This window comes from Dromiciops gliroides, chromosome 3, assembly GCF_019393635.1.
Source record: "Dromiciops gliroides isolate mDroGli1 chromosome 3, mDroGli1.pri, whole genome shotgun sequence".
In the NCBI taxonomy this organism is placed as follows: Eukaryota; Metazoa; Chordata; class Mammalia; order Microbiotheria; family Microbiotheriidae; genus Dromiciops; species Dromiciops gliroides.
The window spans coordinates 658,698,689-658,717,136 of record NC_057863.1 but is presented as its reverse complement, the minus strand read 5'-3'; the positions used below and the strand labels follow the sequence as shown (position 1 = coordinate 658,717,136).

The following is an 18,448-nucleotide window of genomic DNA, read 5'->3' as shown; positions in this document are numbered from 1 at the left end:
ATCCCACCTTCCTGTCAAAAAACCAGAAGATATTTCTGCACAGGTGATTGCACTCCCCATCAGTATATGAAATGTGTGCACCCTTAGGGACAGCAGACAATTAAGTAGACCTGAAAGATGAAGAGCTTTTGTTATAAGAGAACTTAGGCAGTATCACATCCTACCAGGAGCCCTAAGTAAAACACAACTGGCAAATGAAGGCCAGTTTCCTGAAGTTGGAGCTAGATCCACATTTTTTTCTGGAGTGGCCACAGTGAAGGGGAGCCCCATAAATCTGGCATAGGTTTTGCAATCAAAACTAATCTAGTCACCAAGCTTGTGTACCTACCAAAAGGAGTAAATGAAAGGCATGTGCAAAGTTCTTGCCTTCAGAAAAATGCCAAGGCTATGGACCAATTAACTGTGGTGCAGCTCAACCACGCAGTGAGGAAGGGGACACACCGGTAAATAATAAGGACATGATCCTGGAAAGATGAGCTGGACACGTCCATAAAGATCTCAACAGACTGTCATCAATCAATCATGAATCTACTGGTCATTTAACTCAGGTTGGAATTGAAGGCTTGTCACAAATCTTGTGTTAGAATGGAAAATCATTCACTTCTTTGCACCGAAGTCCCATTTCCCCCCCATTTTTTAAGGATACACCTGAGCAGGGGGGTTCACAGGGAATGCTGTATCATTTTTAGGTGAATTCTGAAGTCTTTTTCATCTCTAAATCATGTGACTTTTGATGACTTAGGAGTTGGTGACATACAAGGATGTGGCTGTGGATTTCACCCAGGAGGAGTGGCGCCTCTTGGACCATCCTCAGAGAGAGCTGTACAAGGAGGTCATGCTGGAGAATGTCCAGAACCTGCTCTCTGTGGGTAAGGACCTTTGCCCCTGGTGACTGTGAGCTGCTGACATGGTAGCTCCCTGCTCCTCATCCTGCCAGGCCTAGCAAATTTGTCCTGATGCTTCCTGCTTTGTTCCCTCAAATTCCAGTCCAGATGTTGGGAAAGGAAGGGAATGGAATAAGCATTCATACTTACCTGCTTTATATCTAGCACTGGGCAAAGTGTATTATCCTCATTGTCATTTGATCTTCACAACATCCCTATGAGTTGGGTAGTATTATCATCCCCATTTCATAGGTGAGGTAACAGGCAAACAGGTTACACCACTTGTCCAGGGGGACACAGCTCCCATGTGTCTGACACTGGTTTGAAATGGTCTTAGTGACTCTAGGCCCTGGGCTGTTACCACTGCACTACCACAGCCTCCAATTTCTAGATAATTGTAGGTAGGCAGTGTTCCCACCCTTCCAGGAAAGAGGTGAATAAAGGGGAAGTTTTCTGATACCAAATGGCCTGTGTGACCTCAGGCTGCCCCCAAAGATCCCAGCAATCAATACCTTGGGAACTGTCCTTGAGACATCCTGGGAACCATCCTGTCATCTCTGCTAGCTTGTCTTCTTTCCCTAAAGAGGACTAAAGTGTACATTTCTCTCCATTCTCCTCCCTTCCTTTTTCTATATTCCTAGGACTTCCACTTTCTAGAGAAGATTTGCGCTATTGCTTCCAGGGAGGGGAATCACCAAGGATGGTAGAGCACAAAGGTCTGAGGAACTCCTGTCTAGGTGAGTGACACAAATCATGTAAGAGGGCTCTCTATTATAAGAGGTCTCCTAAATGTTGTGGTGAAGGGAGTGCTAGACTTGTGAGCAGGAATGTCTTACTTGGAATTGACTTTGAGACACATTTCAGCATTGGGATCCTATGCAAGTAACTGAATCTTACAGCCCCAATTTCCTCATACAGGGGAACAAGTCAAACTCTTTGACCTTTCAGTTTCCTTTGTGGCATTTAGAATTATATGGGAGGGACCTATTTCTGTCCCAAGTTGTAGGGAAACTTAGCTGGGGTTTCTAATATATTGCTATTTATAAATTAGAGGCCATAGCACCAGTTTTGGGCACCAAGCATTTATTAAAGCATATTCAATATTAGTAAAGGTAGAGCACATGCCCCCAAAAGTTCAGAGGGAGAGGGATAGTGGGCCAAGTGGCTGCTCCTTCAGAGTCCCAAGGCCAAGAGAGAGAGTCCAGGAGCATAAGCTCCTTGAGGTAAGGAGGAGAGGTGGCCCTTACACACTGCTTCAAGCTAATTGGCTAGCATCATTCAAATCTATTGGTTCATCGGACTTGTGGGTGGTTTGGAAAAGAAACATGGTGCTGATTCCTAAATGAAGAAGATCCAAAACAGAAAGAAAATTGTAGACCAGTGAAACTGGAAATGAATATTTGCTTTTGGGGTTTTTTTGATTGTTGTTGTTGTTGTTTTTGTGAGGCAATTGGGGTTAAGTGACTTGCCCAGGGTCACACAGCTAGTAAATGTCAAATGTCTGAGGCCAGATTTGAACTCAGGTCCTCCTGACTCCAGGGCCAGGTCTCTATCCACTGTGCCACCTAGCTGCCTCACCAATGAATATTAATGCAAAATTATGAAATAATTTATTTGCAATGAGATTTCAGCAATATGTCGCAAGGATCACACACTACAACCAGGTAGGATTTATATAAGCAATGCATGGCAATTTTAGGAAAACGATTAGCATAATTGATCACATATTTAAGAAAAACAAGAAAAAGCATATGATTATATCAATATATGCAAAAAAGTAATTTATCTAAAACCTTGAACAGGCATTATGCAGTAAAGGGATCAGCTAGACATGATTCCATTAAGGTCAGGAGTGAAACAAGTATGCCCATGACCACCCCTCTTATCCAGTATCACATTAGAAATGTAAGCTTTAACAATAAAAGAAGAAAAAAAATGAAGGAATGAGATTAGGTAATGAAGAAATGAAACTATCACTCTTTTCAGATGATCAGATAGTATACTTAGAGAATCAACTATATCCCTTTCACATACCTAGTTATGATTACTAAATGACGTTAGTCCTATTTTTTCCGCTTATTTGTATTTTTCTCTTTCCTTTTCCCCTGTCCTTTGTCATTAGAGTTTTGTTTCTGGCCACCTCAGTCTATTCTCCCTTCTATCAGCCCCACCTCCCTTTTGTCCTTTCCCCTCCTAGTTTTACCTTCCCTTCTATCAGCACCCCACCCTTTTCTCCATTCCCCTTTTACTTCCCTAGAGGGTAAGATAAAATTCTATACCCTAATGAGTGTGTATGTTATTCCCTCTTTGAGTCAAATCAGATGAGAGTAAGGTCAAAACAATACTTACCCCCCCCCTTTCTGCCCTCTATTAGAAATAGGTCTTTTGTGGTTCTTTATGTGATGGGATTTACCCCATTCTGCCTTCCCTTTCCTCTTCTCCTATTCTAATCCTCTTGGTTATTCCTTAAGTTGTTTTTCTTTTAAAATAACATTACATCAGAATCAACTCAAGACTCCTCCTTTCTGCCTTAATATACAGTTCTCAAGAGTTACACATACCTTCTTCCCTTGTAGAGATGCAAACATTTTATCCTTAGGGAGTAACATTTTTACTCCCTTTTAATCTTTTCCTGTATCTCTTGAGTCTTGTATTTTTAGATTGAATTTTCTGTTCAGTTCTGGGCTTCTCTTTCAAAAAGGTTTGAAGTCCCCTCTTTCACTGCGTGTCCATCTTTTCCCCTGAAAGATTATGTTTAATTTTTCAGGGTAGTACATTTTTGGTTGTAATCCCAGTTTCCATTGCCTTCCAGAATATCATATTCCAAGCCCTTTAATCATTTAATATAGAAGCTGCCAGGTGTTGTGTAATTCTGATTGAGCCTTGATATTGAAATGGTTTCTTTATGACTCCTTCCCGTATTTTCTCCAATTCTGGAATTTGACTACAATATTCCTTGACATTTTCCTTTTGGGATGTCTTTCACTAGGTGATCAGTGAATTCTTTCAGTGACTAAACTTTCCTCTGTTTCTAAGACATTGGGGAAGTTCTCCTTAATAATGTCAGAATATGCTGTCTAGGCTCTTTTTTGGTCATGTTCTCAAGGTAGTCTAATTATTCTTAAGTTGTCCCTCCTGGATATATTTTTCAGGTTTGTTGTTTTTCTGAAAAGGTATTTTATGTTTTCTGCTTTTATATTCTTTTCATTTTGCTTTACTTCTTCTTCTTGTCTCATTGAGTCATTAGCTTTCCTATGCCTAATTCTGATTCTTAGGGAATTATTTTCCCCAGTCAGCTTTTGCCTCTTCTTTTCCATTTGTCCAATTGTATTTTCTGAGGCATTATTTTCATTTTCCATGTTATTGACTGTCTCTTGTATAACTCTCTTTTCCCAGTTTTTCTTCTATCTCTCTTATTTGGTTTATAGAATCCTTTTTGAGCCCTTCTAAGAGGGTCTGTTGGTATTGAAGCCTATTCTTACCTTTCAAGACTTCACCTGTAGGTGTTTTATCATGGTTGTGCTCCTGAGTTTATATTTTGATCTGCCCTGTCACCATGGTAATTTTCACTGGTGATGGTTCTTTTCTATTTAGTATTCATATTTTATCCTCTTTTTTGCCTTTTAAGGTTGAATTCTGCTCCTGGAGTACAGCATGCTCTATCCCAAGCTTCTTTTCCTGGGGGCCAGGGGCCCAGTCATTAAGCCTCATAGCTCCCTGCAGCCTCCTCACTGCACTGGAGTAGCCCAGCCCAGTTGTTCCTGTTGGGTAACAGAGACCCCAGCTGGCACATTACCTTCTGCATTGAAGCCAGGGGTCTCACAACTGGCCTGTTGTGCTACTACCTTGCTGAGCTTGGACTGGGGGCCCTCAGCTGCTGATCTGTGCTGAGGGTAATAGCCCTTTGGTGGCTGGCCCAGACACCCTCTGAGCTGACTTGTCCTCCCCTTTGACCCTGGTGAGACAGAGCTTTCCTGAAGATCTGCCAGGATATCTTAAGTCAAAAGATTGTTTCACTCCATTTCTTTTGCAGGTTTTACACCTTCAGAAAATGTTCAAAAGCCTATTTTAAACATTTATTCTGAGGAAAATTTGGGGGAGCTCAGGCAGCTTGCTGGTTTCATTCCCCAATCTTGTCTCTTTATCTTTTTTTTTTTATTAAGTGTATGTCATAGAGCAAGTCACTCAACTCCAATTGCCTCAAATGTCCTGAGCCATCTCCAGTGGTGCTGAGATTTTATATATATATATATATATATATATATATATATATATATATATATCTCCTCGCACTGGACCCATGAGTCACCGATGTCATGGTCTCTTTTAGAATGAAGGACAAAGAATGACTTTCCCTTAATCTCTGAATGGGCATCACCTTAGACAAACTGAGACCTGAGAAAGACCTTAATTGAAAGGCACAGGTCACTCACTGCATTTGGGGCCATCTCCAGTTGTCCCTATAAACATCTAGCCACTGGACCCACATTGGTCTGGAGGAGAGAGTGAGGTTGGTGCCTTTGCACAGCATTTCCTCACTCAAATCCAGTTCATTGTGAGTCATGACATCACCTCCCCAATATCTTGGTCCTCTTCAAGAATGAAGGATGAACAATAACTACCAAAAATAATTGTTTTATAGAGAAAGAAAAAATACAAAAGTTATCTGGAAGAACAAAAGAAAAAGAATATGAAGAGAATTAGTAAAGAAATGCAAAGGAGAAGGTATAGATATACTTAAGAAAATGATAATGAAGTAACTAAACTAGATATTGAAAGGAGCTAAGGGAAATGCTTACTTTCCTACTCAACAAGCTTAAATGAAGGTATAACTACCTGACTTCCAACTGTGATTAGATGTAACCAACAATGAGCTTAAAGATCAAATACTTAAAATAGTAACTTCTAAGGTATGAGGGACCAATGAGAGCTGGAGAGAAGTTGGAAGGCCAAGCTTAACCAATATGGTGGAAAGTCTTGATAGCTGAGAAAAAAGTCAGAGAAATATAGGCCAGAGAGGACACATCTAAGATGGCAAAGATGCAGTCAAATGTTGGGTTTCATATATTTTGATCCTATTACTTAGTAACAGTGTTGTTTTAAAACAGTATATAGGGGCAGCTAAGTAGTGCAGTGAATAAAGCACGGCCCTGGGTTGAGGAGTACCTGAGTTCAAATCCAGCCTCAGACACTTGACACTTACTAGTTGTGTGACCCTGGGCAAGTCACTTAACCCCCATTGCCCTGAAAAAAACAATATATAGAATTGCAAGTGAATATTCTAGTTTCTGATGGTTTCTTTCTCCCTATTGCATACTTATTGTATTTGTACCTCTTGGGTTGTGATAAATAGTGGGAGGAGTCACTGTGTCTAAAATATCCCTGAATCTTGAGGCTTGGGGTCTTTGGATCCTAAAACTAAGAACATCTTTATGGTAAGAAAGTATCCCGCTCTCAGTAAACCTATTTTCTTTTCCCTTTCTTTGTCTAACACTGCAACTTTGAAATTTTCACTACATTCGTTTTTCCCTTTTGACCTGTTTTTTCTTTCACAACATGAACAATGTGGAAATGTATGTGCATCTTTCCACATGTATAAGCTATATTAGATTGCTTGCCATTTTAGGAAAGGAGAAGGAAAAGGAGGGAGAGAAAAAATTGAAACTCAAAATTGTATGGGAAATAAATTTTGAAAGCTACCTTTACGTGTAATTGGGAAAAAAAATAAACTTATTATTTCCAAAATAAAATAAGCCATCTTGCAGGTGTTTCCAAAGATTCATTCTTCCTACTTTAAATTAAAAATTCTTCATTTTGACTGGGGAAATAGAATATGAATAAGTTTACATTATGCTACATGACAAAAGAACCTATTTTTAGGTATATGTATCTTTCTGTTAATACATAATTGTTTTCTTCAGGTGGAGAGACCAGTTTGGAAGGGAAGAAGATGGGTACAAAGGTGAACATTTCTGTGGAAGAATTTGGCCAGCATAGATTTGAGAGTGATGGTGCCTGTAACTTGAATTTGAAAGAAATCTGTGACTCTGAGACCAAGGTGGGTAACGGTATCTTCGAGTTTGGTGAAATTGAAAAAGAACTCATACCGTCTTCAGTCTTAAATAACAGTAAGAGAAGGACTTCATGGAATGAATGTGTTCAGGACAGTGAAGATAATAAAGGGTTTCCTCAACAACTAGAGCCCTTTAAGGCCGTGGAGAAGTCTCTTCAAATGCAAATGTACAAAGGTAATCATCTGGAAATGGCCTTGAATTTGAAATCTGATCTCATTAGACATCAGAAAAGTGACAAAAGTGGGAAGGCCTTCAGTCTGAACTCTAAGTTCATTACTCTTCAGAAAATTCACATTATAAAGGAATCTGTTGAATATAATGAATGTAACAAAACCTCATCCCATCAGTCTTATCTTCCTTGCCATGCTAGATTTTGCCATGGAATGAAAAGATATGCAGTTCCTAGTTGTGGAAAGGCCTTTGGTTGGAACTCAGATCTTGATAAGCATCAGAACATTCACATTGGAAAAAAGTTTTATAAATGTAATCAGTGTGGAAAGACTTTCACACAGAGTTCCCATCTTGCTGCACATCAGAGAATCCACACTGGAGAGAAACCTTATGAATGTAATCAGAATGGAAAAGCTTTCACACAGAGCTCTAGTCTTGCTAAGCATGAGAGAATGCACACTGGAAAGAAACCTTATGAATGTGATCATTGTGGAAAGGTTTTCACACAGAGCTGCAATCTTGTTGTACATCAGAGAATCCACACTGGAGAGAAACCTTATGAATGTAATCAGTGTGGAAAGGCTTTCAAAGTAAACTCCCGTCTTGCTGCACATCAGAGAATCCACAGTGGAGAGAAACCTTATAAATGTATTCAGTGTGGAAAGGCTTTCACAGTGAGCTCCAGTCTTGCTAAGCATGTGAAAATGCACACCAGAAAGAAACTTTATGAATGTGATCAGTGTGGAAAGGCTTTCCCACAGAGGTCCAGTCTTGCTGTACATCAGAGAATCCACACTGGAGAGAAACCTTATGAATGTAATCAATGTGGAAAGGCTTTCACACAGAGCTCCAATCTTGTTGCACATCAGAGAATCCACAGTGGAGAGAAACCTTATAAATGTATTCAGTGTGGAAAGGCTTTCACAGTGAGCTCCAGTCTTGCTAAGCATGTGAAAGTGCATACCAGAAAGAAACTTTATGAATGTAATCAGTGTGGCAAGGCTTTCCCACAGAGGTCCAATCTTGCTGTACATCAAAGAATCCACACTGGAGAGAAACCTTATGAATGTAATCAGTGTGGGAAGGCTTTCACACAGAGCTCCAATCTTGTTGCACATCAGAGAATCCACACTGGAGAGAAACCTTATGAATGTAATCAGTGTGGAAAGGGTTTCACAGTGATCTGCAGTCTTGCTGCACATCAGAGAATCCACACTGGAGAGAAACCTTATGAATGTAATCAGTGTGGAAAGACTTTCACAGCGGAATCCCAACTCGTTGTACATCAGAGAATCCATACTGGAGAGAAACCTTATGAATGTAATCAGTGTGGAAAGGCTTTCACAGTAAACTCCCATCTTGTTGCTCATCAGAGAATCCACACTGGAGAGAAACCTTATGAATGTAATCAGTGTGGAAAGGCTTTTAAAGTGAGTTCCAATCTTGCTGCACATCACAGAATCCACACTGGAGAGAAACCTTATGAATGTTATCAGTGTGGAAAGGCTTTCAGAATGAACTCCAATCTTGCTAAGCATCAGAGAATCCACACTGGAGAGAAACCTTATGAATGTAATGAGTGTGGAAAGGCTTTCAAAATGAACTCCAATCTTGCTAAGCATCAGAGAATCCACACTGGAGAGAAACCTTATGAATGTTATCAGTGTGGAAAGGCTTTCAAAGATAGCTCCCATCTTGCTGTACATCAGAGAATCCACACTGGAGAGAAACCCTATGAATGTAATCAGTGTGGAAAGGCTTTCACACAGAGTTCCAGTCTTGCTGTTCATCAGAGAATCCACAATGGATAGAAACCTTATGAATGTTATCAGTGTGGAAAGACTTTCACAGAGAGTTCCAGTCTTGCTAAGCATGAGATAATCCACATTGGAGAGAAATCTTATTAATGTTATCAGTGTGGAAAGGCTTTCACAGAAAGTTCCAGTCTTGCTAAGCATGTGAGAATCCACACTGGAGGAAACCTTATGAATGTAATCAAAATGGAAAGGCATTCACACGGAGTTCCAGTCTTGCTAAGCATGAGAGACTCCATACTGGAGAGAAACCTTATGAATGTTATCAGTGTGGAAAGTCTTTCACAGAAAGTTCCAGTCTTGCTAAGCATCAGAGAATCCACACTGGAGAGAAACCTTATGAATGTTATCAGTGTGGAAAGGCTTTCAAAGATAGCTTCCCTCTTGCTGCACATCAGAGAATCCACACTGGAGAGAAACCTTATGAATTTTATCACTGTGGAAAGACTTTCACAGAGAGTTCCAGTCTTGCTAAGCATGTGAGAATCCACACTGGAGGGAAACCTTATAAATATCAGTGTGGAAAGGCTTTCACACAGAGCTCCAATCTTGTTGCATATCAGAGAATCCACACTGGAGAAATCCTAGGAATATACTAAATGTAGTAAAATCAGGCAATATTCATATTCTGTAGAAATCTTATCACTGTTATGAATTAGAAAATGCATTCAGTTGTCATTTAGAGCTTGTTCTAAATTAGGGAATTCATTTTTTTTTTGCCATTTATTTAGAATATTATTTTACCCCAATGACATGTAAAAACTATTTTAAAGTCCATTTTTTTTTAAATTGAGGCAATTGGGGTTAAGTGACTTGCCCAGGGTCACACAGCTAGTAAGTGTTAAGTATCTGAGGCCTGATTTGAACTCAGGTACTCCTGCCTCCAGGGCCGGTGCTCTCTCCACTGCACCACCTAGCAGCCCCTTTAAAGTCCATTTTTAAAACTTTGTGTTTTATATGCCCAAAGGGCTATGGGACTCCGCATACCCTTTGACCGAGTATTACCACAACTAGGTCTGTATCCCAAAGAGATCATAGAAAAGGGATGTGATGGGTTAAAGTACATGTGTGTGTTGTCACCTGTCTCCAGTGTTGGGAAAGCTAACAATGACAACAGTTTAACAGTTCAGGTATAGTCAGGTGTAGAATGAGATGGCATAGCCTGGCCATCCAGTGCTTTCAGGAGGAAAATTAAACCAAGAGAATCTGATCTCAACTCCTGCCAAGAGCTGTTCTCGGCCTTTCCCAAGGCAGTGTAGTACCTGGCCTTCATATGTGTCTTCCCTTTTGTGACAGTTCAGTGCCTGTTCTTGTATGTATTCCTCTGATAGATGGATGGCATCTTGACTGCTCTGATCTGATAACTCAGAATAAAGGCAATTAATGTCTCAAATGTTAAGTTCCCATAATCCAAGTCTTATATGGATTTAACAACTGAGAATAATGACGACCGCAAAAAAAAAATGTGAATTTGCTTTGACACAGAATATAATATACAATATGCAGTAATTTTGAATAGCTTTTTAAGCTTTAGCAAAAATAATACTTCTAGAATTAATTTACACTTGCCATGGCAACCAATTTACTAAGGAAATACTTCATAGAATTTGATCAAATAATCAGTTGGAAAAACAAATAATTTAGAATATGGGAGAACAATACTTCCAGAATTTATAATTATATTATAAAATCAAAGCCATCTTGCATTGGTTCAAAAATAGAGAGATAGATGAATAGAACAAAATAGACATGGAAGAATAAGATACAAGGAGATTTAATAGTCTACATGGGCCAGTCCTGGTTTTGCCTGGGAGTGATGTATCCAAGAGGCCTTCTCTCTGATTTTGATGGCTGTTAGAGTTGTTAGTAATACCTGGAAAGGACCTTTCCAAACTGGTTGAGTCCCAATAGTTTGCTGAAAATTTTTAATATATACACTGTTTCCTGGTCTCAAATCATGTAAGGAGAAGGCCAAGGGGTCAGCCTGTCCTGTTGTCCCTGCCCCGTGGAGTTCACATAGCCAGGTTTGTAATTCCTGTATATAGGAAGTATCAGAGTTATCTCCCCCATGAGAGTATGAATGGAGTAGCACAAGAGGGCTAAAGATCTCAGGGTCTGGAAAGGTGAAGCCTTCAGATTCTACAGTCCTTTCCCCTCCCCCATACCATCAGTTCTCTGTTTCTCTCTGAAAGGATCTATAAGTGTTTTGGTTCTGCCTCTCTGCACCTCTCTGAGAAGGGTCTATATGTGTTTTTATTCTTCCCCCTGAATGGGTTTCTAAATTCACCAGTCATCATCTTTCTAAGTTCCCTTTCCCTAAATCTACAGTACCACATTATGTGTCCCCATCTATTACAGTAATAGCAAAATCTAGGGGGTTGATAGCAATTCAGGGGTTGATAGTGATTCTCATCTGCCTGACCTCACTGCCTTGTGGTTTCCTGAACTGGAGCTAAAATGCTCTGTCTGTTCCTTCCATCTCATTTCCTTCATATATATATGTTGCTATTTCTTTAATTCTTTCAGTACTCAGGGCATTCCAACCTGGACACTGCCTTTCAAAATGTTCCATATTTCTGGCAAGGATTGATACACAAAATGGTTAGAGATAATGTGTGCATCTCTAGAGTCTAATAGGTCTAATCTAGTGTAATGTGTGGCACTATTACACAATCTATCATAGAATCTATTAAGTCTTTCATTAGGATCCTGAACTGTGCCTATAAATTTTTGCTGTTATTGGTCTTACAAGCACAGGATTCCATTGCCTTCAACAATGTTTCCCTTGCTTCCTGTAACTCATCAAAATGCTCAGGGACATTGGGTTCCCAGTTAGGGTCTTCTAAAGGCCAATGAATAGTAACTTTTCCTGATGTTTGTAAGGAGTTTGCTGCAGCTAATATATCAGTTCTTTCCCCTGGGGATAATATTGTTTCCATGAGATCAGTAACATCACCACAAGTGGGCCAATATCCTCTGAAAATTGCTCTAAACTGGCTGATAACTGTTGTCGGATCCTCATCAAATTTAGGAACATCTTATTCCATGAACTCAAATCTTTGGGCCCAGAAGGTGTGTATTGTCTGAGCTTAACTGGAGTACCCTTTTGGTCATAGGTGAAGATCTCTTGAAGGGGAAGAATTTTGGGTTTTTCTGTCTCTTCTAAGGGTGAATTTTCTGTAGAGGAAATAGAAGTTGGGCTATTTGTCATTGTAGCCTGAGAAACAGGCTCAGTTTCAAACTCGGGCATGGATCCCCCTTCTCTTGTATCCCCTTATATCAGTTTTCTGCTCACTTTACTCCAGACTTTCCAGTAAAATAAATGTTTAGGTGGCCAGTGGCATAGGATTCCTTGCAAATGCCTCAGTGTTTGAAGAATAAATGACCCATGTTCAGGCCATTCTTCCTCTAATATGCTATGCCACATAAAACACAGTCTGATAAGATTTCCCTTGGTCATCTTTGATTTCACTATAAGTTTTTCCTCATTCCAATCTATGAGTAGCTTTCTGAATGGGGAGTCTTGGGAAATTTCATGAGGTATGCTATTTCTAATCCTCTCCTTGATATTCAAAATGTTATTTACCACAAAACAAAAAAGGTAAAAATAAAAATAGGAATAGAATATTCAAATTCAAACAGACCAAGCATAAATATGATCTTACCTTCCAGTTGTAAGAATAACCAGATTAGGGGGCAGCTAGTGGATAAAACACTAGCCCTGGATTCAGGAGGACCTGAGTTCAAGTGTGGCCTCAGATCCTTGATAGTTACTAGCTGTGTAACCCTGGGCAAGTCACTTAACCTCCATTGCCCCACCCCCAAAAAAACAAAACCCAATAATAATAACCAGACTAAAGTCCTTAGGAGGTTGAAGAAACCCATTTGAAAACTTAAAGGGACAGGCATATGGAAATAGGAGAAAATTTCTTACTCAATGTGAAGACTAGAAGATTGAGGTGTTCAGCTCTCCTAGCTGGTTTGACAAAACTTTGATGGGTAAGACTAAATGTGGGTGGTCACCTGTCCCCAGTATGGGGAAACTTAACTAGGACAACAGTTTAACAGTTTAGGCATTAAGCATTTATTAATATATATTACAGGTTAGTGAAAAGAAGAACAACTGTCTCTGATAGAATGGGAAAAATAGGAAATCCTATCTACTCTAGAGGAGAGATAAGAGTTCACTTCCCTACTTGGTTCTAACAATCCCCAACAAGGTTCCAACCACCAGCTGCCAAAACCACTGCCTTCCACAGTGCTTCAAGCTGATTGGTTGAGAGTGGTCTCATGTTGATGTGAGGTAAGTTCTGGTCCTTGAACCTTAGGTCAACCCATGCTCTCTCATCAGGGGGGCCCTGGTAATAATATTCTCAGGGAGAAGGACCCACATGTACAAAAATATTTATAGTAGCTCTCTTTGTGGTGGAAAAAATTGAAAATCAAGGGAATGCCCATCCACTGGGGAATGGCTGAACAAGTTGTGGCATATGAATGGGATGGAATACTATTGTGCTCTAAAAAATGATCAGGCAGATTTCAGAAAAACCTGGAAAGACTTATGTGGACTGATGTCATGAGAACCAGGAGAACATTGTACACAATAACACCAACAGTGTGTGATGATAAACTGTGATAGACTTAGCTCTTCTCAGCAGTGCAATGATCCGAGACAATTTTAAAGAACTCATATAGGAAATGCTCTCCACATCCAGAACTGCAACAAAAAGCAAGCCCTGTAGATTCTGAATGTAGGTTGAACCACACTCTACTTATTGGGTTTTGGGGGGGTTTTTTAGGTTTTTACCTTGTGTTCTGATTCTTCTTTTACAATATGACTAATGCAGAAATATGTTTAATAGATTTGTACAAACATAACCTATATTTGATTGCCTTCTGTTTTGGGGAGGGGAGACCGAAGGGAGGGAGGGAGAAAAATTTGGAACTAAAAATCTTATGAAAATAAATGTTGAATTTTTTTTCCTTGTAACTGAAGAAAAATAAAATACTTTTGTTATTTAAAAAAAAAACTGTTCTAAGTGCTCTTCCTCCTTCCATCTCCACCTCCTCTTAAGAATTCAAATAATTCAAATTAAGTTTACACGTGTATTTTTGCAAAATATTTCCACATTATTCAAGCTGCCAAAAAGAACAGAAAAAAAAAACTTCAGAAAAAGACATTAAAAAATATGCTTCAGATATCATCAGTTATTTCTCTGGGTATGGATCTCATTTTAAATTAATCCTTCAGAGTTGACTTGGATCACTGAGTTGCTGAGAATAGCCAAGTCACTCACAGCTAGCAATATTGTTAACTTTGTATGCAGTAGATCCCACTTTGCATCAGTTCATATAATTCCTTCTATGTGTGATGAAATAATGGGATTTCAGATACTCAAAGACCCACCTGGAGATTAATCTAGACTGATTGAATCAAGTGAGAGTGATTGACTGCTGATTAGCCTACTTCAAGTTAACTGGATTGTAATCACACCTGGCTAGCCCTTAAGAAGGTATTGTTCTCAGAAGCTAGACTGTGAACTCAACTTGAGAACACCTTCAAAATCAATGGATTTGGATGATGCCAACCAATCAGCTTGAAGCAGTGTGTGAGGACTGCCTCTGTTCCAGACCTATAAAAAGCTCCCATAATCAGCTTGCTGGAGAGTTCCTGATTAAAGCAGACTCATGGAGGAGGACTTGAGGAAGAACCCAACCAGGCTGGAACTCTAGGCTAGATAGACCTTTTCTTAATTTTCTGAACTCCATGTTAATACCTGTATGCTTTAATAAATGTTTAATGCCCAAAGACTGGTGCTGAAGCTTCTAATTTAAGGCAATCACACAATATAGATTTTAAACATCACACATGTTTTTCTGAGAGCATCTTGCTCTTCATTGCAGTTACTATTGCTACCTGAATTTCCCTCCATCCTAATCCCTCCCCATGTCATTTACTCTATTCTCTTATCTCCTTTCACCCTTTCCATCCTCAAAGGTGTTTTGCTTCTGACTGTCACCTCCCACAAGTTGCTGTCCCTTCTATCACCACCCCCCTCTCCCTTCCCCTCCTACTTTCCTGCAGGGTATGATAAATTACTATACACAATTAAGTATGTATGTTACTCCCATCTTTATGCTAATTCTGATGAGTAAGGTTGACTCACACTGAAGCACCTCCCCCTTCTTCCTCTATTCTTTTATTTGATATACTTTATTGTATTCTACCTCTCCCATTCCCTTTCTTCCAGGGCATTCCTCTAACCCTTTTTTTAAGATAACATCCATTTGTATTAAACTCACACCTGTGCCCTCTGTCTAACTATACTCCATCCAGCTGCCCTAATAATGAGAAAGTTCTTGTGAGTTACAAATATCATCTTCCCATGTAGGAATGTAAACAGTTTAACTTTTTAATATCCCTTATGATTTCTTTTCCCTGTTTACTTTTTTCATGCTTCTGTATATTCTTGTTTTTGAAAGACAAATTTTCTATTCAACTCAGGTTTTTTCATCAAGAATACCTGAAAGTGTGGGGCAGCTAGGTGGCACAGTGGATAGAGCACCGGCCCTGGAGTCAGAAGTACCTGAGTTCAAATCCAGCCTCAGACACTTAACACACACTTACTAGCTGTGTGACCCTGGGCAAGTCACTTAACCCCAATTGCCTCACTTAAAAAAAAGAAAAAAAGAATACCTGAAAGTCCTCTCTTTCATTGAATTCCCATTTTCCTCCTGAAAGAATATACAAAGTTTTGCTGAGTAGGTGACTCTTGGTTGTAATCCCAGTTCCTTTACCCTCCAGAATATCATATCCCAAGCCCTCTGCTCCTTTAGTGTAGAAGCTGCTAAGTGTTGTGTTATCCTGACTGTGGCTCTACAATACTTGAATTGTTTCTTTCTGGCTGCTTGCAATACTTTCTCCTTGATCTGGGAAATCTGGAATTTGGCTATAATATTCCTGGGAGTTTTCATTTTTGGATCTCTTTCAGGAGGTGATCAATGGATTCTTTCAATGACTATTTTGTTTACTTTCTGGTTCTAAAATATTAGGGCAATTTTCCCTGACATAATTTCTTGGAAAATGATGTCTCAGCTATTTTTTGATCATGGATTTCAGGTAGTCCAATAATTTTCAAATTATCTGTCCTGGAAGTGGTGCAGTAGATAAGGCACTGTCTCTGTATTCAGGAGCACCTGAGTTCAAATCCAGCCTCAGACACTTGACACTTACTAGCTGTGTCACCCTGGGCAAGTCACTTAACCCTCATTGTTCTGCAAAACAAACAAATTATCTGTCCTGGATCTGTTTTCGAAGTAATTTGTTTTTCCAATGAGATATTTCATATTTACTTCTATTTTTTTCATTCTTTTGGTTTTGCTTTATTGTTTCTTGATTGCCCATAAAGTCATTAGTTTCCATTTACTCCATCCTAATTTTTAAGGAGTTATTTTCTTCAGAGAGCTTTTATATCTCCTTTTTGATTTGGCCAGTTCAGCTTTTCAAGGCATTCTTTTCCTCATTGGCTTTTTGTACTTCTTTTACTGTTTGGCCTAGTCTGTTTTTTGAGGTGCTATTTTCCTCAGTATTTTTTGGGTCTCCTTTATTAAGCACTTAAATTTTTTTCATGATTTTCTTGCATCACTCTTAGTTTTCTTCTTATTTTTTCCCCTCTACCTCACTTACTTTATTTTCAAAGTCCTTTTTGAGCCCTTCTATCGCCTATGACTAATTAATATTTTTCTTGGAAGGTTTGCATATAGGAGCTTTGGCTTTGTTATCTATCTTCTTGGGAGGGTGTATTTTGATCTTCCTTGTCATCTTAGAAACTTTCTAGGGTCAGCATTTTTTGCTGTTTGCTTATTTTCCCAGTCTATGTCTTGACTTTTAACTAATTGTTAAAGTGGGGAACTGCTTCCAGGGTGGAGGGTGCACTCTCACAAGCTTCAGGGCATTTATGCAGCTGTTTTCAGAGATACTTCTAGGGATTTGTGAGTGTTTAGTTCTTCCAAAGTGTTATGAGTCAAGGAGAAGTATGTTTACTAATCTCCTGGCCTGTGCTTTGATCTATAAGCAACCATAGACCAGCTTTTCTGCCCTTGAACTATGAACAGAGACCATTTCCACTGTGGTTGCAAGCTCTGGTATGCTTGTGCTCCTCCCCAACCTGGGACCACCACCCAAAACTGTGACCTTGGTCTGAGTATGGGCAAAACCACAGAGTCCTGCTTCAATGCTAGAAAAGAGATCCCTGTAATCTCCTTCTGACCAATTGGACCCCTTTACTGCCTGTTGGCTGAGTTCAAGAAGCATTTGCTGCTGCTGCTGCTGCTGCTGCTGCTGCTGCTGCTGCTGCTGCTGCTGCTGCTGCTGCTGCTGCTGCTGCTGCTGCTGCTGCTGATTCAGAGGCTCCTGAGGCCAGCTTGTGCTTTGCTGATGCTGGGTCTTCACTAGCACAGCCTGTGCTGGGTATGCTCCACTCTCACCCTGGCACAACAGACCTTTCCTGGTGACCTTCGAAGTTGTCTTTGGCTGGAAAATCATTTCACCCTGTCTTGTTGTGGGTTGTGCTGCTCCAGGAATTGCCTTATGGCATTATTTGAAGGTATTTGGAAGGGTCTTGGGGAGAGCTCAGGCAAGTCACTGCCTTTCCTCTACCATCTTGAGAAGTCATTTCTATGAGCAACTCCATCTCAACTCAGTGTGGGAAGGCTTTCAGGCAGACATCACATCTTACTTTATCTCAGATGAGTCATTGTGGAGAAAAGACTTAACTAATGTGCTCAAGGGAATTTGTCTGGAGCAGAGTGATGTTCTCATCAACATTGATAGTGGAATGAAAGTATTTAGAAGCAGTAGTTGTGGGAAGGGCTTCACCTAGAGCTCACACTTAACTGTTCTTTGGAGTAATCATGCTGCAGCTAAAACTTAGGGATCTAATGAACAAGGTAATCCCTCCTGTTGCAGCAGAGATGTCATTAGACCTCCCAACATCAGACCTCATTAAACATCCCAAATTTCAACCTATTTATAAAACCTTAGAAATGCAATGAATTTTGTGAAGTCCTACTGTTTGTCATCACTCCTCAGTATTTTATGGCATTCATTTACTTGTCATATCTTTAGCCATCCCCCAATTAATTGGTAATCACTTTGTTATCTGCTTTTTGCTGCTACAAAAATTCCTGGTAAGAGAGTGGTATGATTGAGGGGTCAATCTGTTGGAGAAGACAGGGTAGAATGGGGCCATGAAATTGATGTACTGTATTGATGAACTTCTCTGGGTAACCAATTTTTATTTTTGGTGGGGCAATGAGGGTTAAGTGACTTGCCCAGGGTCACACAGCTAGTAAGTGTCAAGTATCTGAGGTCAGATTTGAACTCAGGTCCTCCTGAATCCAGGGCTGGTGCTTTATCCACTGAGCCACCTAGCTGCCCCCTAGGTAACTAAATTTTGACCATAAACAGTCATGACATTCAGTATCAAAGGCCTTGGTCAGGTGT

At 39.9% G+C, this 18,448-nt stretch overlaps 1 protein-coding gene across 1 annotated transcript in view; it reads left to right on the top strand.

Moving 5' to 3' along the window:
- Positions 1 to 9,260, top strand: part of LOC122746594 (zinc finger protein 2 homolog) — a 67,011-nt gene extending 57,751 nt beyond the window's left edge. The window contains exons 7-9 of the mRNA XM_043992342.1: positions 743 to 869; positions 1,526 to 1,621; positions 6,806 to 9,260. Coding sequence (XP_043848277.1) covers positions 743 to 869; positions 1,526 to 1,621; positions 6,806 to 8,940 — 2,358 coding nt within the window. The 3' untranslated portion in view covers positions 8,941 to 9,260. The remainder of the gene's footprint in view (positions 1 to 742; positions 870 to 1,525; positions 1,622 to 6,805) is intronic.
- The last annotated feature ends 9,188 nt before the right edge of the window (positions 9,261 to 18,448 follow it).